We start from the raw sequence: 27,535 nt of genomic DNA, 5'->3' as shown, positions 1-27,535 counted from the left end.
ACACCGTGTAGTGCCGGCATATTACTTCTCGCTACCTCCGAGCCCCCCCCCCCCCCCCCCCCTCCCCCTCACCCAATTTCCCCCGTTTTATTTCAAATAGAAATACCACTTGCGCCAAGTCTAGAATCTTTAAAGAGAACTGATGGGTGGTGACTTTCTGGGTTGTTTGTATGTTGTCTTAGGTGAGACTGAGACAGGCAGTCGATGCCTACTGTGCTCTTCTCCCATTAAAATTGTAGAAACTATATCAAGCACAAATAAATCTACAATTTGGTAGGTAACAGGTATTTTGAATGATGTTGTAATGACAATAAATTTCTTAATTCATAAATGAAGTCACCTAACAATACAGTAGCTGATCAGAGTGGGGTCGGAACTGTTCACAGCCCCTCTTTGAAGCACACAAGACAGCCATATTAGCTTACTACATTAGCGGTAGCATCTCCCGAAAAATTACAACTTTACTAAGACTGCCTGGAAAAGTGGTATTTCTTTTTGAAATAAAAAGAAATACCACAAATAAAAATAAATGGGGGGGGGGGGGGGGGGGGGGGGAGTGATTGGAGGTAGCGAGAAGTAATATGCCGGCACTTCACGGTGTAAGATTAACAACGGCCCAAACCAGTGTTTTAAATCAGGCTTTAAGATAATGTATCAAACTTCATGCGCAAAATAAAATATACTACAGAAATATGAAAGCATTAAACTCACCGTTGGGTTTGAGTTCGCCTCCATGGTCGCCAGCCTGGGTGATACTGGTACTTCTTCAATATGACGGTTGTGTCACGTGATAAGGTGGATGTTGGAATCGGACATCCATTGCTAATGTCTGTGACCTGAAGTAACCTTGGCCATTTTTACAGCGAATTTTTAGACGCTGAATTTGAGACAGTGAATTTGAGCAAGTTGAATTGGAGGACAACGAAAATATTGCATTTGAATTTTGAAAAGTTGAATTTTTTATATGCTGAATTTTTTAACACTGAAAATTTAAACTGTGAAAAATATGTATATTGAAAATTTTATCACTTTGAAATAGGAATGTGAATTTTTTTAATAACTGAAAATTGCAACCATGTAAAAAAAATTACACTGAATTTTTTTTGTAATGTACAAATAATGACATTGAATTTTTTTAGGTTAAAAATATATTCTGAATTTATTTTAATACTGAAAAAGTAAGCACTAATATACAACATTCAAATTTTAGAGGTATTTTTTATTCAAATTCTGATGGCACATATTTACTTCCATACTCGCTAATCAGTCTGGAGAATCTCTGTTAAAGAAAATTTGGAGCAATTCCCCAAACGAACGTCCAATCAGCGTTGGCTTTGAGGCGGGTTGAGGTGTGACGCAACAAGAAGCGCGACAGTTCAGTCTAAAGAACAATGGCGGCTTCAGCCGATGAAACTAGCGTTAGCGTGGCTATCGAGCAAGTTTTTTCGGACAGTATTTCTTCACTGAAAGAAGAGCAAAACACTGCTCTGGAGGCTTTTCTCAGAGGAAAAGATGTTTTTGCTCTTCTCCCGGTTTCGGCAAGAGTAGCCTGGCTTGTGGTTGTGTTTTCATCGTCGTTACTACGTCATATGCTTCGTTGATCTGATTGGTTTATTTGGCCCGTCTATCACCAACACAGGCCAATCGCCTAAGCAGTATTTTCGCCCCTTCCCAAAATTACTTCAGCGGAAGGTTTCCAGATGGATATGCGGAGCAAATCCATCTGGCGGAGTCAGGTTATCTTTACACCACAAACTCTAAAAAAATCATTTTATTTCTGCTTTATTTCCCTCGTTAATGCTGAAAGATCAGGGAGAACACAAGGATAATTTATTTTTACTGCAGGATTTTCTTATTATATTTGAAATATCTTGTGGGACGTATGTTTCTTCTTCTTTTGGGGCCCCCTAATTCAAGATCCCTTGAAATCTTCCCACCCTTTTTACCCCCCATATGGCGCCCATGCACAAAGAAACCATTCTTGAGCACCTTGTTTCTTTGAGAAGTTAACAAATCCAAATATTTGGTTTGCTCATCTCTATAGAATTACAATTCACCTCGCTAAATATTTTTTCAATTTTATGTACTTGTTAAATATATGTATCGCTTCATTTTTTTAACCTTTGGAAAGCACTTTGAGCTACATTTGACTGTCTGTAATCTGTGTGACAAATGTTGATAGTTTGATAGACCTCTCACCATCTGTTGCCTATGTTAATTACTCCTGCAGGATTTCAGTATTTAAAAGTAAAAAAAACATCAATCTAGGTTTCTCCCTCAAACTGTTGCCATGGCAGCCAGAGACAGAGCCTCAGTGGAACCTGTGTTCATGCAAGACTGCAATGATTTAATCGGACAGAGCTGATTTAATTGAAGTGAAAAGAACCGTAGTTCTGATTGATTGGAAGCTCCGCCACTAAAGTTATACAGGCATCTCTCAATAGTTGTACGTGCACGGTTATGTGCTTCTTGCAAATTGTTGGCGCAGTCAGAAAGCTTCTAATCTTTCTGAAAGACAGATTAGGAAGAAAAGTAATTAAACTTGGATAGCAAAGACTTAATTCTTTTTTAAGGGAAACTGGTATCATTTATAAGAAATGTATGAATGATAAAACTGTAAGACCTGCATGAAAAGGTTAAAAGTAGCAATGTTTAATGGATTTCCTGTAGATTTCCGTGAAGAGTTTTGGCCACAGCAGGTCCCCACCATTAATGGATGGTTACACAATTTCTGGTAACTTCAACACTTTCTCAAAACACAGAATATGTAAACATGATTCTTAATTTCAAGCTGGGCACTTCCGTCTAACTTTCTTACAATACAAAATATTATAAAAGTACTGAAACCATTAAGTTGCTTTAAATTAAGATTAAAACATATTTCTTTAGAGTGGCATTTTAATAGCATATTAAAATAATTACTTAGGTTTTCAATCCAACTTTCCTTTAATTTTTTTAACAATCATTTTGTATTTTCTTATATAATCATCTCATTTCAATTATACATTTGTAGTGTCAAATTCTTTGCTTTGCCTTAATGTAAGTACAGTGCTACTGAAATGTGCTATATAAATAAATTTGCCTCGTCTGGAGAGGTTTTCCCAGCATGTTGCCAGGTTGTTTTGCCCTTTGAGGAGGGTTCAGACCCATGTATCTCCAGGAGGACTGGGTCCTGGGATTGGCCTGTGGGGCAGAAGATGGCAGTATGGTTGGTGCTCCATGTCACTCCCTTTGCCTCTAATTCTGGGGGCTGCTGTTTCTGTACAGTAGCAGGAACCTTACTATACACAAACTATAATTCTTCCCTTGAGTGATGTGTGTTGTCTGTCTTTCTGGGACCGAGTCCATCTGTCCTTTGCTGTACTTGGAGGATGTTTAAGAAATTCTACTATTCTCATCACTGTTTCTGGTGCACACTTGATCACATACACCTACTTAACACAGACTCATCTATTACTACAGACATGGTTACACACCCGCATACCATCTCATCCAATAATCTAAAATGGGTGAAGGTCATACGAGCACAAGTTACAATTATAGCAATGTGGCTGTCCTACTTTGATGATGGATTCAGTTTTGATACTTTGAAACATCCAGTCATGCAATGAGGATTCTGTCTTGAGATATACTTTTGATCGAAAATCTGACTTGGCACACAGGTAATCAAATTTTCTGCATGGTATGCTGTGACGGGACATTGGCTATTATATTATTTTATCAGCTTGTCCATCTCTAAATAAGAATAAAGTTTCTTCAGGAAAAAAAAGATCCCAATAAACTCCTTAAACATTTATATAACCACCTGACAATTATTTAAACGGTCACTGTGTTCAATACTAGTAGTTCCCTCTGATACACAAACAATCTGTTCCACTGTGAAAAAGTAACCACATTTGACACATTTCGGAAATTGATGAAGAGGTTTATGTTCCTTTTATAAAAATGTGGGTTAAAATTCGCTGAGATGCTGTGGCATCATGTGAAACGGGAATTTACCTTTAAAATCCTACCAACATGGCTGAATTAAAGCTGTTCTGCAGAGTAGAGAGGACCAAAAATACCTAAAAAAATAACAAAAAAACATTTCCCCTGCTTGATGGCAGTTGCTGTTACCTAGGGAGGTCAGCACTTATACTTTAAGTTTTAAGGGGCATTTATTTTTGCGTTGGTTCATATTGATTTGGATAGCTTTATATTCTTTAATGTAATGTAATATAAATCCCTTTATTGTCCCACAATGGGAAAATTCACTCTCTGCATTTGACCCATCCCCTTGGGGAGCAGTGTGGGGTTAAGGGTTTTGCTCAGGAACCCAGAGTAGAGGCTGTGGGGTTGAAACCTGCTCTAACCACTAGGCCAACGCTCCCCATAATAAAGTAAATAACAATGTTAACCCTAAAGCTTATGTGTTATATACCGTATAGATAATATCTCTGTCTGACTAAAATTGCACTTTTTTTCTTAATTATTGAAACATGGGATAAAGGAGATTTCAATTTGTTTGTTTTTTTAAATGCTTTATCAGGTAGGCTTATATAAACTGGTCTAAAGTTAGGTCTGGTCTTCTCTAGGTAAGAAGCTGCTCATCAAGCAATTATAAACAAACATTGTATGGTCATTGGTCACCAATATGCTGCTTAGTAATTATGTACCCAAGAAAAGGGACAAATACACTATAAGTTAATGTACTTGTGTGAGCAAAACTTTTACAATTTTCTCTCTGATCTATCATGTTATTTAAATTAATTGATCTGAATACATGGTCACACAAGCACAACTGATCACACACTGGAAAAAAATCAAAATCTAGATAAGTAATTTTTTCATAAAATAAGTGCCTTTGTTCTTGAATTGAGGTGGTAAAAGAAACATTTTTCCAATGGAACAAGACAAGTTGCATTTAAAATAAGAAAACACAATTGCATTGTCTTATTTGAAGTGCATTTTATCTAAATATCTTATTTTAAGAGTAAAAATACTCATTGCATTGGCAAATCATCTTATTTACCTAGTCAAATTAAAGGTAAATATCATAAAAAATAAATAAAAATACACTTAATTTAAGAAAGTGCAGTTTAAAATTAGTAATCCTGTGGCTGGAATGATTTATGTACTTATGCAAGTAGTGCAATTATTTGATAATATTGTATCGTTTTTGTTGTATTGTGCTTTCAATGCTTTTTTTTCCCCCTCATGCTGAAAAAAAAACATCTCAATCCTAAGTGAATAGTACCTATATTTTATAACAGCCTCCAAGCTACACACATGTTTGAAACCATAAGGGAGCATTAGGTGCAAATTCTAGTTTAATCGCATAGTTATATTACTGGGCTCATTACCCACAGTTATGCAAGGTATGTGCCATATATATTCCCAATTAATTACCTTAGATGTAATAACCATTGACTTTTATTTTCAGTGAACATTGAATTCTCCCATTACTCAGTATTACTGTGTATCACTCCCCAAATGTAGGTAATTACCTCTTGTCTGTTCTGCAAAATCAGTGGCTCTACTGGGGCTGTTCTCTAAAGCAACAGTAATCTTCTGCTGGCAAAGGCTAGACTTTTGAGTGTCGCTTGAGTGGTATTTGTCTGAGCGACTCATTGGAGAGAGCCTATTTTCAAATCTGGCAAGAATACATCATTTCAGAAATTAGAAGTAACAGAACAGTCAAACATAGATAAAACTGAAGATACCAATATCATTTCTACATTTTTTTTTAAGTAATAGGAATAAAAGATACTTCCACAGCAACTTTTCCAGGCATCAGACTATCAAAGTGCTCCACATAAAATAAGGTACTGTAATTAAAACTAGAAACACATTAAACTAATGTCTGTCTAGATAAAAATGTCTTTGTTTGTTTCTTAAAAGGTTTTGTGGTATCTGTGTAGCATAAGGGCAGTGAAAAAGCTTTGAAATAAATATTGATCGTTCTCTTCTATTAGAGGTTATCTTCTCTCCAATAGTTCAGATGTACATTTGTGACTCAGCCTATCAGAGAAAGTCTTGACTAATTGGAAATGCATATAACACGTATGCCTTTATATTCTTTCAGTAGAGATTTTCTACTTTAATTTGTTTTGCCTTTTCAACTGCCATTGATTTCAAACTCCTCAGAGACGCATATGCTTGAAACAAGGATGCGGGCTGCATCCTCTGTGCCAATGACTGGAAAGCAGGTGTTTATCATGCCACTCCCTCTGTGTCTGATTAGCAATAATTATCTATTTCCTTTGCATCCGAAGTCTGTCGGACATGAGTGATGGCTTTTGGGATTAAACAGAAAGTACTATTGATTACCCATGGAACAAAAGCCTTTGTCATTGAATCACTGCCCGGTTCCAATTTCCTCCAAATCCTGATCCTAAAGTTGGATGATTAATATAAATAATCATGTCCTCTTCTCTATTTATTAATGTGTCCTCACAGTAAACCTGTTACTTGCATACAGGAAAATATAGAGATAAATGAAAGGCTGCAATCCTCAGTTTAAAAATGTCCCCTTATGTGCTAATGAAAATATAATGATAAAATTAATATACACAAGAGGGGTTTTTATCTACAATTTCGATTATATACATATGCAATCCATCTCTCTGTCTGTCTGTCTGTCTGTCTGTTCGTCCGTCTATCTATTTCTACAATACGTATGAAAAAAATTAATGTGCCATGCAGTTTGGTGCAGTCTAGTAAGAGTTTGCCACTAGATTTTATGGGATCTTTAGGTCAAACTGAAAAGCTATGTGAATAACCAATGCACTCTAATAGATCTACAAGTTCTGCTAGTCTATATGTGGGCTGCTGCTAGAGCAAAATAATATTAAATACAGAAATTCCATGAAAAGATGGTTCACAGAGGTTTAGTTTGAAAGTGTGCAACATTTTTCTTATAGCATTTCATTTTTACATTATATGTATTTTTTATTTGTTGTCAGATTAAAACAGGACAAAGTTATGAAAATATACACATAGGTAGGGTGACCAAACGTCCGTATTTCCCGGGACATATCCGTATTTCCCGGGCGTCCCGGGTTTTTTTTAGAAAGTGAGGAAATGTCCTGATTTCACTGTGCACAACGGTCCGTGTGACATAATCCCTGAGCCGCGTCAGTGCGGGCAGCCCTGCTCTTAATCAGAGGCTCTGTTCGAAAACCTGGGCTGCATCCTCCAAGGACGCGGTCTACCTAGACTGGATCCTTCGAAGTCCTTGAAAATAAGGAGGCCGGAAGAGTTTTGGCTGTAAATTCGAACAGGTCCTCCCTTCAGCGGGTTTTACCACCGTATGCTCTGTTGCTTAGCAACCGTGAAAGGTGACACACAAAGCAGGAAAATAATGAATACCGAGGTTTTCAAAACTGTTTGTTTATTTATTTATTTTTTTAAAAGTTAAAGAGAACAAAGACTACAATCACAAGAATCCAGAGTGGAATAAAGGTTCCAACCAGCGGGAGCAGGAACAAATCAAATCAAATGTAATGATAGAAACCTTAGTCAGTTAAATAACCTGCTGCTGTCATTCTGCACATCTCTGATGTTGCTGCTATTTTCAAATATCCATTACTGTAAAAAGGCCATAGCTGCATATTGGTTATTAATTCTCCAGTTTTATATTGTTAAAACACTTTACAGAATTTTATTTTTTATATTTTAACTCTTCCCTATTATGTTATTCTTATACATTTTTCTAAGGTCCTCATTTGTGTGACCATTTTCAATAATCTTTCTGCTGCTGTAAATTTGCCCATTCTGGGACAATAAAGGGATTTTCTATTCTATTCTATAAAAGGGGTAGAGAGATATAAGTAAATCAAAACAATGTATCTACAAAATGTATCTGCAAAATCTCTAATATTCAACAACAAAAAATACTTAGTTAAGCATATTGTGCAAAACAACAATAAAAAAATTAAACTCCTATCAGATTTATAGTTCCCACTCTGCAGATTTCTTAGAATCTGTCCTTAAATTACAGCCAAACCCATTTACATTGTAACAGATAAAAACCTTTAGATAAATCAAACATTACCGCCACATATCTGACTCAATAAACATTAAAACAACTAGTAACAAGTAACATTTCCTCTCATCACGGAGCAAATCCCGATGATGAGACATTTGTTCTTTCAATCAAACCCCCCCCCCACCCCACCCCCCCACCCCCCCGCTCCAAGAGGTCCTGGTTTTCCCAAATGAAAATATGGTCACCCTACACATAGGTTTAATTTCTACATTACAAAAACAGTTCATTTAACATGGCTGTGTAAACTTTTAAGCAGCCCTCAAGTGACAGAAGGATGATTTATTGGAAAGCAGAGCAAATGCAATGTGTAAAGCACATCATATTTTCTTTAAAACAAAGTGCACAATGTGACTGATAGAGGAAAGGACAAATTTGACTTAATGCATTCTACAAGAAAAAACATATTACTGGTTGTTTATGCTGTCAGTAATATTTTACCAATGCTAGAAAATATCTCATTTTAGGGCATCAGAAAGTCAATTTGAATGCAGTTGAGATAAAAACATTCATCAGCGTAGCTGCCGATGAAAGCGGGCCGTGTAAGGGCATCGCACAAAAAATAAAAGCCAACTCCTGGTTGAGCAGATATTGGATGATCAGACGGCTGAATTGCACTGAATGATGCCAGAGACCCCTTGCAAGCAAAATCACCCGCTCAATTCCAAAGCCCTCTTAAACCCCCAAGGAGCTCAGGATGTACTTCACACACGATTACGCACAAAAACAAGAAAGCAGCCAAGCGTGCAACCTGTCATTTTCCCCTCCCGCTTAACTACATCTGGTAAAAAATGGTAGAATTGTGATGGCTTTTAAGATTTAAGATTTTTTATATATTTTTTTTAAAAGTTCAAAGTAACTGTGATAGGTTTAAATGCATATTAACCTAAAGTTATACAATCCAAATTAAAGTTTTGTTGGGTCATTTCAAGAATTGAAACTCCTCCATTTTCCTCAAAGATTTCTATATTTCTGAATCCAACAGGTTTTCCCACTGTATTATGTGGCCACCACCATGTTTATTGCTTTGCTTTTGTACTTGTTAATATCTGTCCGTATGACATTATATTGACATGACATTTAAAATAAATCAAGGTGGTAGCAGTTTACCAAAAAGGATTATTTGTACACTGAACTATTTAGAAAGAAATAACATTTTAAATCAAGGCCACTTGTATGATGGCAAATGTCTTTTTCAGTTAAAAGTGTTAATCCGAGAACAAGGAAACGAAAACATTTAAAAACATTTGGGTATTTGAGCTATGATAATTATTTTAAAATGGAGATCTTTTCATTTCACTTTAATCTCAAACACATGGAAAGATACTTAAAAGTATAATGGAGAATTTTTGTGAATTTTTGAAACGCCCTGCCCCTCTCCACTTAAAAAAAAATACAAAAATTCACATGCAAAGACTGTACCGGCTCCAAAGAGGGAACGCTTACACATTAATGGACATGCACGAGCCCATTTCTCCTTGTCCACGCTTTGTTTAAAAGTTTCTGTTTGCATCACTCAAACAAGCTTACTTTCTAAAAGACTGCGATTTTTCCACAATTTCAGACTCACCACCAATAAGTGAAAATGGGGATGAGCACGTAAGAAAAAAAGAGGTTTTACGTAAACATATTACCAGAATGATTTACAATTGGTAGGATCACTTATTTTTAAGATCTCCTTTAGAATACCTTTAATATAATGTTAAAGGGAATCCTGGAAGATTGCACAGTACACTTAGCTGTCAAGCACAGAAGTGGATTAGTCATGCTTTGGACATGAGTGATTGGAAGAAGGATGAAATACAGGTGAGGATAGATAGGTCAGAATACTAAGAATGAATCTGGGAGTACATAAAAACCCTTTTCAAGGAAAGAAAAATGGAATTCATCGAAATCACTAATAGCTCTCTACAAAAAGCATTTAAATGCTGTCATACTTGCCAGCAGGGGTGTTGACGAGTCTGACAGCTGACTAAGGAACAACACATGTCTTGGAAGCTTTCAGATTTAGCTTAGAATCTGAGGTAAAAAAAAAAAATAATAACTTTCAGTTGCAGTGGCTGATGCAACACTTTCACTAAACGCTTTACATCTCTCATATTTTCTCAAATGGGGATAATCTTTGTTATATGCGCTGAATCTGACTAAAGGGAAAATCTGTTATCCTCTAAGCAGCAAGTATATTTTAGTATCTAATATGGCTTGGGGGTGTCTACATTTGTTGTAAGCTAGCAAATATGTGCTAGCATTATGCAGATTATTCATTTGACCTTATGAAGTATTTTTAAATGCTATGCCAAAAACATTAAACCGATTAGGCTAATGCAAGAATTTATAACATTGGAGGTAAATACATATAAAATTGCCTAAATTATGACATGGCAGGAAATCTGTTGTCTACATGCCATCTTTTTCCTTTTTCTTTCAACAATGACCTCCTTATTGTATTTCTACTTAAATGCCAGATCTGGGGATTAAATAACGGCTAAATGACCTGTCAACAGATTGACACTCCTATGGATCTGTACAGCTTCATGAGCTCTTGCCTCTTTCGGTTTATGTGGATGGCCATGTCTTGGTAGATTTCAAGATTAGTCATTGTAGTCATTACATTTTGATATGATAGGATTGCACAGTTCTCTATGAGGTTTGCATTAAGTCATAGTGCATCACGATATGACAATGCTTTAAGCTTGCTTTAGCTTTGTGCTTAGTTTGATCATTTGAATTTATTATGCATTATTTACTCATTTCCACAGAATGACTGGATTGATCTTTAAATAAAATTACCAGCAGATAAACTATATTTACAATCTAAGTTGCCTCTAAAGGAAATTGGCCGCACTGCATTTTAATTATGTTAATAGTTTAAAGGGGTCTAAATGAAAATGCACAACAATGGATTTTTATTAATAAAAACATTCTCAAACCATACACCCTTTTTTCTCCTCTTTTATTAATACTTCATAAAATGGCAATACAATACAGAGTGCCTGTAATATTGTGAAATGACTGTAAAGTGTCATCACAAGCTTCCACAACTTTTTTTTTTTCCTTTCCAAGCAGACTGGCCCAGACTTTAAATGAAAAGCTCACCTAACTCTCCTCCCTTACATTCAATCTGTGTCCTTGCTTCTAGAGAAATTCCTGGGTCACAAAGTCAACAGCTATGGCCAACTCCTCTCCATCACCTTCACCTCTGAAACCTCAGATCTGCTTCCTGACCGCGTCACGCTGCTTCTCCAAGGATCTGGACTCACCGTGTCAGCAGACCTTTCCTACCCGCCCCAGCCCGACCACGACCCCAGCCTCACCCCGCGGCGTTCCTTTATTGTCAGGTAGGAGCACTCAGACATGAGGCTGTCAGTTTGTAGCTGTGTGTAGTTTTTAAATCGCTGCTGTATTGGATTTCCTCGGGAAAACACAAAATCCATTGCCCACATGTTAGGATGCTTGTTTGTTTCTTCACATTTGTGCAGCCTTAGTTTAGAACCCCCGGAGTACAGTTTTTTTAGGACACGCATGTATGGATTATGATTCACATTGACTTTGCTGTCACAACCCAATCCAATTGTCAAGAGAATTGTAGTAATGAGCAGGCATCCTCATCTGTTGACTGTCATGCTGGCTTGAACAGGTACGGAGTTGCAGCAAATAACAATTTATATGTTATGCCTTTAGCAAAGAAATTCAAAGTTTAAGGATGAGCAACGGTTATATCTGAAAAATAACTGATAAGCAGAGATGATTAACTATAAAATAACAGTTGGCTTATGTAAAATAAAGAGTCAGAGTATATACATAATTCACAAGCCAAAAGTGTGTAAAAGTGAATAAATTCACAATGAAAATATAAGCTTAATTCTATTTTAAAGCTGGATCATTTTTTTAGACAGACAGAAACCCTACTGCAAGCTGCATTTTTGCAGGGTTTGAGTTTTCACAGAAAGATGGGAATGTATTTTCTTCCCACTCCTGCCTCAACCATTTCAAAACTGACCCAAAATGGGTCAGCCAAAATGCAATAGTTTTTTTCCAGGTAGAATATGCAGCTGTGATCAAAAACAAGAGGAGCTGAGCCAAGTTAAACCAAAACAAAATGGCAAACATGTAGCTGCTGCTATCACACCTGTTTAGACAGAATCCACAAATCAATCTTTCAAAGAAGAACAAAGATTTGTGTAATTAAACAACATTGAAACAGGAAAATCACTGTAGTTACACAATTAGTTGAAAGGTTCACTTCCAACACTTGAACTCAAAAGCAATCTGATCTGTGCTTATGGAACATCTCAAAAACCTTAGCGACGTCCCCTGCCTCGCTGCACTCACTGCCAATCCCACTCTCATCCTGCAGTCCTGTCTCCTCCAACAGAACATCATCCTCACTACCATCCAATGCATTCAGATGCAGCATTTTTTGAATCCACTGATTCTCTGACGGTACCTCATCCCATGCCTGGAGGATCCATTTGCAAAGTCGGCATACAGCTGGCTTTTGGATTTTTCCAGACCATGTGAGTGCCTAGTCACCTGACAGGAGGCACTCAGTCTACCTCTTGTGCAGATTTTTCTTCAAAGGCATGTTAACCACCAAATCCAACAGCTGTAGCTGGCTTGTCATTCCTCCTGGTATGATGACTAAATTGCCATTCTTCTTCCTGTCCTGATTTTGGACAGCATTTGTCAGGTGTCTGCAAATTGCATCCATGATGATCTGCAAGAACTCCTCTCTGCATTTGGGTCCTTGACCAACCTCCACCAAACCTGGCAATCCTTGTCTGTTGTTTAATATCTTATTTTCTCTTTTTCACCTCATACATGGTTGATCATCTCCCTTTTTACTGCAGTGTTACCAAAATAAATTGTACTTTAAAAAAAGAAACCTAAGTTGACACTATCAATCATGCTCTTAATTTCTGGTTAACAGTAATCAGGAAATCATTTCTTTTTGTTTTGTTACAAAGGAGAGTTTGATCAGCTACATGCCCTTTTGCATGATTTGACTTGATTTTATCTGGTGTTTCATTTTGTATTGTTTTTAGGGAGCGGTTTAACTTAGAAGCAACATTTGTTTGAATTATTTTTATGCGTCTAAATGAAAACCTCTCTGACCCGCAGCAACACTTTGCTTTTAACAGCTGCAGTTTTAAATAACTAAGTGGTTTTAGTCATTCTGTTACTGCATAATTCATAAATTAGCCTCTTACTTTAATTCAGGTACTTGGTCCAGTAGCCATCAGATCACATTTAGGAAGAAGAAAAAAAGAGCAGGTCTCCATAAACATCTCGTAATCAGTTGTGCTATGTGAATATTTAGCATCTTAAAAAAATCAGACCCATCAAATATGCATAAAAGGGACTTCTGTGAATGCAGCAATAATCACAGATTGGAGGCTGTGATTAAGCCGGCAACAATCAAAATCAAGCACATTTGTTATAAAACTGAACAGAAGAGGATTTTGTTTTTGATGTCTTCATGTTTCAGTATCACAGTTGTGATTAAACCCGACTGTTCTGACTTATTTTTCCTGTTTCAATGACATGGAAAATCTACAGTCATTCCTAATAATCTTCCTAATAATAGCCTACATAACTTGCAATGAAAGATACATTTGTAATTAAGAAAAATTATATTGATTTACAGCTTTTCATGCCTATTTTATTTTACTGTGCTAGATTTCTAACTTTAAAAAAAGTGTTTGTATATTTTGCCACGAAGTATTTTTGATTAATTCAACCTGGAAATTCTCACACGGAAGAAAAGCAACAATTAGAGTTTTAATGAAAAAAGAAATATAGATTTCAAGGCTCAGGCCCTGGTGGAAGATGTAAACATAAAGAACGACGATGTTACGAAGTAGGATTGGAACGTCTTCCCAGGGACTTGACAGTCGTGGTGGAATGGAGGAGGGAGGGAGTTAGATGAAAACAAGGAGGATTTAGGCGATGGTGTGGAGGAAGGTTGCAGCTTAATAAAACTAAAACGCTATTGGAACACAGAGTCTTATGATGATTGGCTATGGTGGAGGTGTGCACAGAGCTGATAGGCTTTCAGCAACAGAGAATTAGTGGCTGATTGAAAGTTGAGACTGAATTAAGTCTTTCAAACTGTTTTTTTGCTTATGCATTATTAGAAATACTATTAAGAACATGTGTCTGGTTTCAGGATTTTAAATTTGAGTTTGCAGCTTTCTATTAGACTAAATTAATACTTCCCCATGCACTGCACTTTGTCAACTTCAAATCATATATTTCATAATCTGTGCTTAACCAGGAAAGTTCACCAAAACCATCTGTGTATTTCCCCACGCTGCCAAGATTTTAGTGACTGTGCTGGCCAGTGCCATGGCAGCAATTATACACCCAGTCTAATAGTGTTGCCAAACAAATGTATCTCGGAGAGATATTTAGAAACTGTCTCTTAAAGAAGCATGAGCTGATAATAGTAAAGTAGATATTAGGGTCCAAATTCCAATATTTAATGTCATCACTAAAACAATCCTGGACATCACCAGAGGAACATATGGAGGTTGCAGCATCATGAGCTAATGTTAATCTTTTTCACATGGATCTGCTGTTCTTACCAAGTTAGAGGAAAATATAAATTGTTTAAAATATTTGAGAGTTTTCAACTAAAACTGTTATGTATCAACAAGAAAACTGAGGAGGATGATTTGATAGATCTAATAGACTTCATAATATGACAGACAAGTAAGAGTGGGCCATTATAGATAAGTCAAGATGTGAGACGCTGATAAAATCATACCAAAATATAATGCTGAAATGCTAAATATTAATCACAAGGTACTTCAAGGCAATATTAGTTTGAGGCAGTGGGGACTACTGAAAAAATAACTTAACATTTTTCTCTATTCCTTTTTTTTTTCAGTTAAATTGCATTTGATAAATAAATGTTTTTTGTTAAAAACTTTTAGATAATTTATCATGACCCTGTTTTCAAATCATAATATTTTTACATCACAAACAGCTGGCATTTTAACTGTGGTATTTAGACTATTAAAACTTTAGTAGAAAATCATCATGCCCGTAAAAATGCCACAAAGGTCCAGTTAGATGACCAGAACTCAGAACAGAACATACAACTTCAACTGTTCTTTCTCCAGTTTGCATCAAGCCACATCACATTTTTAAAAAGAAAATAAAACAGTTAAACATATAAATATTTCCTTTTTTTATTGCACATTTGAGGTTTTTATAATGATGTCTCAAATGTAAATTTCTATATTTTTTATGTTGACCTTCAGGAATTGTGTGGTTAACTTTCTTGCTGCACATTTTTATTGGGTCTTTCATCTCACATCAGACTTCCTGCCGCTCTCCTTGCTCTGTCTTTCCATCTAACAAGACTCCCTGTTGGCCCCTCTCTGGATAAAGCGGTCAGTGCGGAGGCAGAAATGCCTGGCAGACTGAGGCGTAGCAATGCTGAAGAGGTGAGCCCTGGTGTGACAGCCTGTGGGGGACCAGCAGGCTAATCAGTCGCACAGAGATCTCATTAGGCTTGTCGACCTTGCCGAGTGGGTACAGGTGGTCTGGTCCCCCACAATGAGCCTTCTCTAGAAGAGGCTCAAGTTTTCCATCCTTTTTTTGTTTTTTTATACTCCAGTTGGCCGAGGGATGTGCTGCCCATAATACCTTCTCATCCCACTATACACCTTCTTTCAACTCTATGTTGCAGTTTCTACCTTTGTGTCATAATTCTCTACTAAATTATCCTCCTCCAATTCTTAGGACCAAGGTAAGCCTCAATACATGCACCATTTTTCTCTCCAATCAAATATATTTTTTGTCTTTTTTATAGGCATTGTTTAAAAGAAAAGCTTAGAAAATAAACTGCAAATTGTTCAACGGAACTAAGGTGTCAAACGGATATGGACATTATCAAGCAGCTAAAAAAACCCACTCTTTAAAACGAACACAGCAAAGTTAGAGGACTATGAGGAAAAGTGGTAGTATCTCACAGCTTGATACTGTAAGTATGTTGTTTTTGTTCCGTGAGAAGAAACTGTTGCTGTGTTAGGTGGGCAATAGTTACAGCAGGAAGACGGAGCTGGACAGAATGTTGAACAAGGAAACGGCTGATTGATGAAAGTTGCAACGCGTAAACCTGCTGTTTCAGCTTGAGGCTCATAATGAAGGCTGCATGCTGTCAATGGTTCTCAAGAATCCCACAGTGATTGTTGGCAGCTCATAGAGGAGCCCTGGACCTACGATGGTGTTTGTAGTTGTTAAAAAACAGAACTTGACAGGAGAATGGTCGCCTTGTTGAAATAGTTGGTCTGTAAAGTTAAAAAGGCCCACTTTAGCTGCCATTATGTGGTGAAGAAGGGAAACAGAAAGATTTGAAAGACCAATGTAAGACATTAGTCTGTCTAAAATGTAGAATATTTAACTTCAACTTACTGTGTCTAGTTCCTGTTAGATATTTTAGCAGGTATTTGCAGAATCTAAACACTAACTTTGCAAGCCTCTTGTTTTTGTTTGTTTTGTTGTGTGTGTCATTTCTTACATGGTAATAATGCAGTACGCTGAGTTATTGCTCTCTTTGCAGATGCAGCTGCAAATATTTTGGCTATGTATTTACCTAGTTTACATTTCTGAATTAGTGCAATGTTTGCCTTTGCAAAATAGCTGAATATGTTCCAGATTAGATGATAAGCATCTGTCAATATCTATTCTTGTAGTCTTTGCACAGATTTTTTTATTTGAACTATCTCTGGGGCTCTGTAGCAAATCAAATGTGTTGATATGAACCATTTTTTGTTGCCTTGGGTGCATGTTTAGTGTTAAAGTATTTTCCCCTCAGTCTTAAGACTTTTAAATCCTCCAAATGCTATGATCTGTATAAACTCAGTCTCTGTGTCATCTCTGACCTATGCATGCTGTATGAATGCATCCTCACTGTGTGATTCTGCCTTTATGTTTCATGTTCCCTGTGTTCAGGGTACATGAAACACGGTAAATGTGTTTACCACAACACATGCAGGATTTTTATGAGGGAGAAATCATAAAAAAATTAAACTTATGACACATATTTTTAGTTTCCTCTGCATGACTTGTGACAAACTATAAATAGGACTTCTTAACGCTTTCTTCCAACAATGACTGTCCTCTTTGGCACGATTCACAGGGTGCATGACAAATGTTTGGCAACAGAATCTGTCACCTGATCCGCTAATCACTGCAGCTCCTTTGAGTTACCAGAAGTCTTCTGCTGTTTCAGTTTTGCTGTATGGTCATGTATTGGTAGGTTTGCAGTCATGTTAATTAAATAGTTATGGTCTTTTATTCTTCCTTTATTGAGATTTGAACAAAATGCTTTTTAAAGCAATAAACTTAGAACTGTGTGGCCTTCCAAGCCAACAGAGAGCCCACTGATTCATCTGCAGTTTGGGTTGTGTTCTAAAGTGTTAAGAGATGAAGGGAAAAAGGTTCAGTGAAAGACCTCAAACTCCCCCAAAAAAGAGCAGTTTCTTTTGCCATTAGAGAACCCAGCCCCCAAGGGGATTCAAGTAAGGCTTCCTGTCACGTCCAATATTTTTCAGCCTCAGTGTGGTGTCTCTGCACCAGTAATGACTGTTCCCTTTACTCCGAGAACACTGGCTAAAGGACCATGTTGGAGCACCCTCTGAAATTCACTGGAGCTTCAAGACTGTGTGTCATTAAAGTTTTCCTGAAGAAAGGAGCTGCTCATCTTCATATAATTTTTTTTTCATTTACCACTATGAAACTGCACAGTTTTGCATTCATGTTTTCTCAATTACTGAATTTCCCTGTCTTCCCTTTCGTGCAGAGTTTATTTATTTTTTGCTTTTTTTTTTTGATTCCCTGCAATCAGATGGAACACAGGCATTAAAATTAATCATGTTTTGAAAATGGAAATATATGTTTCTGAGTGTTTTGATAAAAGGCATGGGGAGGCATAAATAAACATGAGTGCCAGCACACACTCACAATCTCTCTCTCCTGACTGACAGCAGCTGCATTCATGGATAGTAAATGTGATAACCTGTTAAGTGGCTTTGTATTCCCACCTGATGCAGAGATCATTTTAGAATCAGATGGCTGAAGAATATAATATGGATGCTCAGGGTTTCATGTGAGAGGAATTAATGAGAGGAGGAGGTGAATGCTTTTAAAAAATGTACTTTCCGTTCCTCTCTATTATGTTCTCTCTTCTTTTCTCTTTACATGAATCGTGTGGGCAGGGGAGTTTTATCGCCTTTCTCGTAGCTGAGTGTATATTTACAGCATTTAAATATATGTTGATGCCTAAAAGGGCTGAAAAAACTATTATATACAAAGTGTTTTATTATGTCACAACTAATTACCTCTTTTCTGTTGTAGTTGCCAAAGTGCTTTCAGGAAGTTGCTTTTATAAATGTCTAAGAGCTGCAAGAGGAACCAGAGTGTATGAAGCAGAAAAGGAAGATTGCTTTTTTTGTTTTTGAAAACCTATCTTTTAATTAAAGTGCAGGATCAGCAACATGAGTTTAAAAGTGACAAACTAAAATCTAAAAAAGATAGAGGTTGTTATTTCTTGTAGCTTTCCGGAAAGAAACAAAAAAACAACTGCATTCTACTATACCAGGGGTCGGCAACTTGCTCAAAGCGCCATATTGGAACAGAAAAACAAAAAACATCTGTCTGGAGTCGCAAAAATGTAAAAGTCTTATATAAGTCTTGTATGGGAACATGGGTATAAGTGTATTTGCCCACTATAAAAAAGGACTAAATGGGCTCAAATATATAATAAGCATTCATGATTAAATGTTTATCCTGGAGCAAATGTTACATACAGTAGTAGCATTGAGGTGAGGGAGGAGCAGTGAACGCTCTCATTGCGTGGAATTCACCGTGCACGGCTTCACCGCCCTTCACAGCACAGTTTAGGTTTTGATGCATTGATGAAATTCTAGAAACACGATAATTTAATATTTTTATGGTGAACTTGTTTCTTTTTGGAGGCGTTGATTAAGGCATGAAGAACCAAGCAGGAACTGACATCCATCAGAGCAGCGCTCTCTAACCCCGAAATCTCACATCCTCCATCACCAGCGTTCCTTGGTATTACTTTTATTTTGAGGATTTGGGGAAAAAATGGAACAAAGTTAGCTTCTCTGCATAAGAGCGCTACCTGTTCAATCTGTGGATGGTTTTGTATGCTTGCAACAAAACTAGGAGCAGTAGAGGAGTTTGGAGATGCAATCCACTTCTTAAATCTATCTTTGCTTTCCTCTAATTTATCCTGAAGTTCTGCAATTGCACTTTTTCTCTCACTCCTTTGTGTCATAATTCTCTTTGTGATTGGCTGCAAATTTAGCCTTTCCAAATGACTCTTTATTTGACAACTTCTCATTACAAAGCAAAAATGCAGACAATCCTTCCGCATTGGTAATGAAAGCAAATGGTTAGGTCCATCCTTCTTTGAATCCTCTCTTCTCATCAGTTGAAAGAAATGTTTACATCTATTGTTTGAATGTATTTATTATTCAAATTTTTACAGCATTGGAAAGCAAAATTAATGTTTATTTGACCTCCTGCACAGCGTATTAAAATAAGCAAAAACAAAACCAGTTTTGATACATTTTAGAAAAAGCTGCAGGGAGCCGCAGACGGGGAGCTAAAGAGCCACAAGCGGCTTCGGAGCCGGGGGTTGCCGACCCCTGCACTATACTCTGACTGTAATGAACCTGATTGTAATGGATTTAAACAGTTGGTTTTAATGATATCCTACAGTAAATGTCTTTAATTTAAGCGGATGCTCAAAAAATATTTGTGCTAGTCTGGGACTTTGAAAGAAAAGGTTTTACATGTAATACAGTTGTTAGCTCATAATATATAATGTTATCATTTTATACTTAAGACTGCAAAGGAGTAAAACAAAAAGTTTGTTTGGGTATCTGGATCAAATACAAAGAGAAAAATGAAACAGGTTAGCTTTATGAAGACAAATGGTGTTAATTACAACAGGTTTACTACCAAAGACAGTAAAATCATGCAGTCCATTACTTCAGATTAAACCATGTATTCACGTGCATCCTGTAGCTTTTTATTTATGTGTTGCAGCAAATAATGGGTGCATAACCATGAAATACCAATGTCTGTTTTCAAGTAGCTCAGGAAACACAAAGCTAGTTTACTTTCCATATATATTTTAACTTAAGTTTAATTACAATATTTTTAATGCAAATTCATGCAGTCAAGACATGATTTCCATTTGTTCCCACCAGTGGTGTAATTATGTAGATATGATGCTTTATTTTATTTCACAGTTGAGGGTATGTTTACTGTCAGGATCTTATGGTTTCTCACCTATAGTATATCTCTGTCTGACACATCATCCTCCAAATGCTTCTCAGGGGGTTTACATGTCTGCTTCCATCTCTATTGTTGTTGGTTTTTTTTTTTTTTTTTTTTTTGTTGGTCTGTCTCTGATCCTCTGCAGAACTGCCTAAATTACTGTTTGGCTCTCTTCTCTCTGCTCGCCTGTGATTAAAAGGGACAGTGACACTCCATAGGGGAAAGCATGATCAGGAGTTTGTTCACTTTCGTGCACACTCTGCTTATCGCTGCCTGACCAGCTCCATTACTATGGCATTGAAGCTGAGTTTGTAATTGCCTCTCTTTATAACCACCCCTATTCGTCAGACCAAGGAATGAGGACCCTCCGCATCAACAGAGTGTGGACAGCCAAACACACCCACACCTATACACACAGACACATGCTGTAAATGCAAATGATAAGACTAAGGCCAGGCACAAAATAAATCATTTTGGAAATGAATTAATGTCATGCTGAGAGCAATTGACCTAATGAAATGGAAGCTGTTTAATGCTCACACATAAAGGTCCTGACTTAAGCTGATATGGTTTAAAAACTTAGGTTTTGACTTCATTTTTGTCTGTAATTACAAAGTTCTTCCTTTGTAATTTGATTCCTCTTTTCTTTTTTTATGCAGTTTGCTTGTTGCAGCAAATGCTCCATTTCAATGTGTCCACAGGACACTAATGCAACTAGTAATTATAATGGATTTCAAAATGGAGCAAAAAGCAAATTGCTTAAATGTGTCTGTAATTTCTAAGCAGTAACTGTTAACAGCTTTTTATTGCACTTACAAGATTGTACAAATGGCTTCATTTACAGGTGCTGGTCATAAAATTAGAATATCATGAAAAAGTAGATTGATTTCAGTAATTCCATTTAAAAAGTGAAACTTGTATATTATATTCATACATTACATACAAACTCATATATTTCAGATGTTTATTTTGTTTAATTTTGATGATTACAAATGACAACAAATGAAAATCTCAAATTCATCATATCAGAAAATTAGAATATTGTGAAAAGGTTCAAAATTGATGGCCCCTGGTGCCACACTCTAATCAGCTAATTAACTCAAACCACCTGCAAAAGCCTTTAAATGGTCTTTCAGTCTAGTTCTATAGGCTACACAATCATGGGGAAGACTGCTGACTTGACAGTTGTCCAAAAGACGACCATCGACACCTTGCACAAGGAGGGCAAGACACAAAAGGTCATCGCTAAAGAGGCTGGCTGTTCACAGAGCTCAGTGTCCAAGCACATTAATAGAGAGGCGAAGGGAAGGAAAAGATGTGGTCGAAAAAAGTGTACAAGCAAGAGAGATAACCGCACCCTGGAGAGGATTGTGAAACAAAACCCATTCAAAAATGTGGGGGAGATTCACAAAGAGTGGACTGCAGCTGGAGTGAGTGCTTCAAGAACCACCACACACAGACGTATGAAAGACATGGGTTTCTGCTGTTGCATTCCTTGTGTCAAGCCACTCTTGAACCACAGACAGCGTCAGAAGCGTCTTGCCTGGGCTAAAGAGAAACAGGACTGGACTGCTGGTGAGTGGTCCAAAGTCATGTTCTCTGATGAAAGTAAATTTTGCATTTCCTTTGGAAATCAAGGTCCCAGAGTCTGGAGGAAAAGAAGAGAGGCACTTCATCCACGTTGCTTGAAGTCCAGTGTAAAGTTTCCACAGTCAGTGATGGTTTGGGGTGCCATGTCATCTGCTGGTGTTGGTCCATTGTGTTTTCTGAGGTCCAGGGTCAACGCAGCCACATACCAGGAAGTTTTAGAGCACTTCATGCTTCCTGCAGCTGACCAACTTTTTGGAGATGCAGATTTCATTTTCCAACAGGACTTGGCACCTGCACACAGTGCCAAAGCTACCAGTACCTGGTTGAAGGACCATGGTATCCCTGTTCTTAATTGGCCAGCAAACTCTCCTGACCTTAACCCCATAGAAAATCTATGGGGTATTGTGAAGAAGAAGATGCAATACACCAGACCCAACAATTCAGAAGAGCTAAAAGCCACTATTAGAGCAACCTGGGCTATCATAACACCTGAGCAGTGCCACAGACTGATCGACTCCATGCCACGCCGCATTGCTGCAGTAATACAGGCCAAAGGAGGCCCAACTAAATACTGAGTGCTGTACATGCTCATACTTTTCATGTTCATACTTTTCAGTTGGCCAACATTTCTATAAATCCTTTGTTTTTATTGGTCTTCAGTTATATTCTAATTTTCTGATATGATGAATTTGAGATTTTCATTTGTTGTAAATGAAACAAAATAAACATCTGAAATATATGAGTTTGTATGTAATGTATGAATATAATATACAAGTTTCACTTTTTAAATGGAATTACTGAAATCAATCTACTTTTTCTTGATATTCTAATTTTATGACCAGCACCTGTAAATACATTTCACACATAGAAAAATGTTTTCCCACTTACAGGTTTCATTTTTGTTTAGATTTTTATCATCACCCCTTACTGTTTCAGATAACTATTTTTTGTGTGTGAATACAAAAAACAGTTTAAATTGATGTTTGTTTTTAGAATTAACTACAATCAACAAAAAGGTTATGGTTCAGGTTAACTAGCCTTGCCTTAAGAGTGAAGTCAAAACTAAGCTTAAAGTAGGCCTACGGATAAGTAAATACAGTGGTTCCCAAAGTGTGGGGCGCGCCCCCTACAGGGGGCGCAATGCCATTGCAGGGGGGGCGCGGGAAGCGGTATGGATGAATGAAGAAAAAAAAACAAAAAACAAAAAAAAAAAAACAGCGCTTGCTTGACTGAGCATAATGGACAGTTGTGACACTGCAACCCAGATTTGAGAAGATCTACAGCAAAAAGCAGGCTCACTACAGCCACTGAAAAGATGTGAGGATTAAAGTACAAAGAAAAAACTCTCAGGGAGCTGTTAAATGTTTTCACTCCATTTTGCACAGAGGCTTTTTTAATGTATAGATTATAGCAAAGTTAAATATTGTTACAAATAAAAAAAAAAGAAATATGTTTAAAATAACACAGACAACAAAGAATCCTCTTCTAATCTACATTATAGAACTATGAAAAAAATACAGTTACACAAAAGTGTTCCACTGTAAAGATGGTGTAGTTGGTTTTGTTGCAACCTGAAGTGTGAAATAAACTTCAGTGGAGTTTGAAAACAAAATATGTGCATAGGTTTATTATATCTGGTTGAACGATGTGTGTGCCCAGTTTCTTCTTTTTTTTTTTTTTTTGGGGTCGGGGGGGGGGGGGGGGGGTTGATGGGGTTGGTTGGGGGGGGCGATGGGGGGCGTGGAAATTTTATTGTAATCCAAAGGGGGGCCCAGAAGAAAATCTATGGGAACCACTGAGTAAATACATAGACACATCTTTCCAGATCTAAGGAACATGAAAAGCCTTTGAAAACAAGTTAGTGCCTTTTAATAATAAGAGATTGTTAAATGGATACCTTTTTAATTTCTGAACTCTAGTAAATCACCTTAAAGGAATAGTACACCCAAAACATGATTAGCCTTCATTTTCTACTCACCCCCATGCTGAACAACACTCTGGAGTACTTTTTTGATATCTCAAATGCATCTGGAGATCTGGGAGGCTTCTTGCTGTCTGCTGACATTCAAATAATGGAGGTCCATGGTGCCCGAGACAGAAAGGTCCATAAAAGTCCACAAAAAACGTGTCAATATTCCTCCATACTGCTCGTCCAATGTACTCCAAGTGTCCTGAGTGGGTAGCATCCAGAATTTACTCGAAACGAAGTCATTTAGAATGTTTTTAGAGCATAAACAGTAGTGTATAGGATTTCCTGAAAGCGCGCGCATGCGAGTTCACGACTCTACGGAAACCGCGGCAGACCAAACCAGATGAAAGTGCGCATTCAGCTCGGCAAAGAACTCATGCTCTTCCTCAACACTGAAGTCCTCAGACATTTTTCTTTTGTTGTTTCTTTCTTTGCACAGGTAAACAGCACATTTCTTCTTCTATGCTTGCATTATCAAGAGCAGACGCTGAATGCGCACTTTCATCTGGTTTGGTCTGCCGGCTTCCGTAGCGTCGTGAACGCGCATGCGCGCGCCTTCAGGAAATCCTATACACTACTGTTTATGCTCTAAAAACATTCTAAATGACTTCGTTTCGAGTAAATTCTGGATGCTACCCACTCAGGAGACTTGGAATACATTGGACGAGCAGTATGGAGGAATATTGACACGTTTTTTGTGCACTTTTATGGACCTTTCTGCCTCGGGCACCATAGACCTCCATTATTTGAATGTCAGCAGACAGCAAGAAGCCTCCCAGATCTCCAGATGCATTTGAGATATCAAAAAAGTACTCCAGAGTGTTGTTCAGCATGGGGGTGAGTAGAAAATGAAGGCTAATCATGTTTTGGGTGTACTATTCCTTTAATTGTCCACAAATGGAGAATAGCCTTCCAAGGAGTGACCAGCACACCAACCTACCTACAGTAGCAGCCATTCAAAATGGCCCTTTCCAGTCATATGGCAGCCCACTTCCCTGCAACTCCCAGCAAAATCACCTTTAACTTCTAGCCACTGGAGTGATGCCCTCTTTCTCCTGGGCATGCATATTTTTTACTTTGACTACCCTTTCACTCAATTACAGGGTCTGACCAGGAGATAACGCTTCTATTTAGATCTTAAAGTCCACAAATCATGACAGAAAGAATATTTTGGTACAAAGTTTGATCCATTAAAAAGAATTTTAGGGGACCAGCCAAGGGCCCATGACGAAAAGCGGGGACATTTTGAATGGCTACTACTGTACTCCAAGAGGCGTTAAACACTGTGCTGAGGTCACAAAAGAGTAGGACCCTATGTCTCTGTTACGTGATGCAACAATGATAGAGAACAGTAAAAAAAAACGTGTCCCAATGACCTAAAAGCACAGCTACCAAAAAAAGGCTCTTCTATAATTTTCTAAAAAAAAATATCCTAACAAACTTTATGACTGAGGGGGGATATTTTATGTGCAGAAAATACTTTGAAAGGTGTGAGTCCTATAATGCCCGTCTAAAAATTTGCAAGCATTATTTTAGAGAAACACAAGTAGTTATGTGTTTATTTATGTTTATAATAGACAATCTTATCAAAAAAGATAAGGGTTTCAGGGATTTTTTGCTCATCAGTTTATGACATTACAAGTATTACTATGCTGCAAGAAAAAGAAAAGTCCATGTCTGAATGGGTAAAAAACAAAATTTAAAAAATTGCATTAACACTTCAAAGTTTTCTACTCAAATTCCAGACTTAATTCAAATCAGATGATCTGATATAAACAAACAGGTTAGTCATTCTTTAAAACCCTCATTTTTGGATAAATAAAAACAAATATGCAGAGAATGGTGGGTCTTAAACTCTTTGAAGGTTAAAAAAATAAATAAAATGGTATTATTAGCAGCTGTTTCCCAAAGGAAGTTTGACACTTGTTTAGTTTTTAACTCTACTGAACCACCTTCAGTGATTGTCCACAAACGGAGAAATCATTGATTAGTGACTGTCTGTCAAGGGTGGGTTTGTACATACTGTAGGACAAGGTAAGTTTAGAATTTTCTTGTTTACTGTTTTTTACCCCATAATAATTAATCATGATTTTAAAACTATTAGTATTTACTCAGATTCAATTGGTCTGATAATAAAAATCAGTTTGACCAAAATCATTAAAATGTGGCAACTAAGATTTAAACTCAGCTTTTTTGAGAACATGCATCAGTGCATCACGCAAACCAGACTCTAAAAATAAATTTCCCTATTATCAAAAATGAGTACTTCAGCATAACAAATAAATAATTGAAGATAAATAGCTGTACCATAAGCAAATAAAAAGCATAGAATAGTTACATACAATTATGTTTACCAATGCTCCTTTTAAAGCAATTAAACCTTGTTCAAACAGTTTTAGTTACACAATCATGTTATTTGGGGGGAGTTTGTACATTTCCCTCTCGTAGCAATAAAGTACTGTACCTTCCTTTTAATACATTTAATATTAAATTACCTTATTACTAAACTATATATATTGCAACAATTACATGATTCAACTACCAAGGCATCTTTAAGTAAAATGTAGTGGGAGTCTTTCAGATAAAATTATATTTAACAATAAATGTAAAGTCTTTATTTTTTCTTTGAAAGATACTAAGATGTTTGTCTGTACATGTATTTCAGTTATAACCAGTTCTACAGATCCAGAAAACTAACATCTCTTGTCAATTTGCTGAGTAAAACTCCAACATTAATCTCTTATGGTTATTACTTCTGTTTTTTATGAATTGTTGCATTTTGCAAACATAATGAATAGCTTAAAAAAGACATGCTACCTTTATCATCTTTATTGAGAATAAATGAGGGTTTTGGGGGTTTTTTTTGCTTTTCAAGATCTGCTATGTAAAGCTGACACAGCACCTGTCATCGAAATGGAACGGATACAAGACTCAGGGAGTAAAACAGGCAGATGTCAGCTGAGCTGCCCGGCTTTGCAGAACATCTTTCAACAGATGGCAAAGCTCAGTGATCAAGACCCCGCATATATGTTAAAGTCAGCACATTTATTTTCTATTCTGGTGCTTCCTGTATATCTGCTGGTTGTGCTTTATATAGCACATAACTGAAATGAAAAGAATCGTATGAATAGCATACAATTTCTTATCTGTGTTGTGGGAGGTGATGTAGGAAACCTGTGTCTGTTGCAATTGTACTGTTACAATGTGACCATTCAAGTGTTTAATCACAGTTTGTGCACGCGTTGTGCAAATGTACCGTAACTGATGTTACCTGTCTGCTCATTTTACAGGCTCCATGAATATGAGACGAGATTCAAGCCTCATCTGTCTGCCTTCGAGTTCCAAAGGCTCCTTTACAATCTAACCGTTTTGAAAATCAGCAATGCGGGAGGACATAACTGTGAGTTGGCTTTTGTGTTTTTTATGCCAAAAGACATGTCCCTGTGTTAGAGTTAGGAGAGTTACGACAGTCTAAACTACGTACATCATGAGTAGGTATGTCACAGCCAGAGGAGGCTTTGCACATTCACAAATCGTTTGCAATCTAGAAGGGAGTGTTGAACACTAACTCTGTTAGAGTCTGCTACAGAAACACTGGGAGGGGAGGGGGTGATGGCACCTACTAC

At 37.1% G+C, this 27,535-nt stretch overlaps 1 protein-coding gene across 1 annotated transcript in view; it reads left to right on the top strand.

The window, feature by feature from the left end:
* The window catches only part of lamc3 (laminin, gamma 3), a 107,007-nt gene that overhangs the window by 23,126 nt on the left and 56,346 nt on the right, over positions 1–27,535 (top strand). The window contains exons 6-7 of the mRNA XM_038308694.1: positions 11,166–11,364; positions 27,200–27,309. Coding sequence (XP_038164622.1) covers positions 11,166–11,364; positions 27,200–27,309 — 309 coding nt within the window. The remainder of the gene's footprint in view (positions 1–11,165; positions 11,365–27,199; positions 27,310–27,535) is intronic.

The sequence above is a fragment of the Cyprinodon tularosa genome, unplaced genomic scaffold, assembly GCF_016077235.1.
Source record: "Cyprinodon tularosa strain WSP-4 unplaced genomic scaffold, ASM1607723v1 ctg643, whole genome shotgun sequence".
Taxonomy (NCBI): Eukaryota; Metazoa; Chordata; class Actinopteri; order Cyprinodontiformes; family Cyprinodontidae; genus Cyprinodon; species Cyprinodon tularosa.
This window is presented reverse-complemented; position numbering and strand designations above follow the sequence as displayed.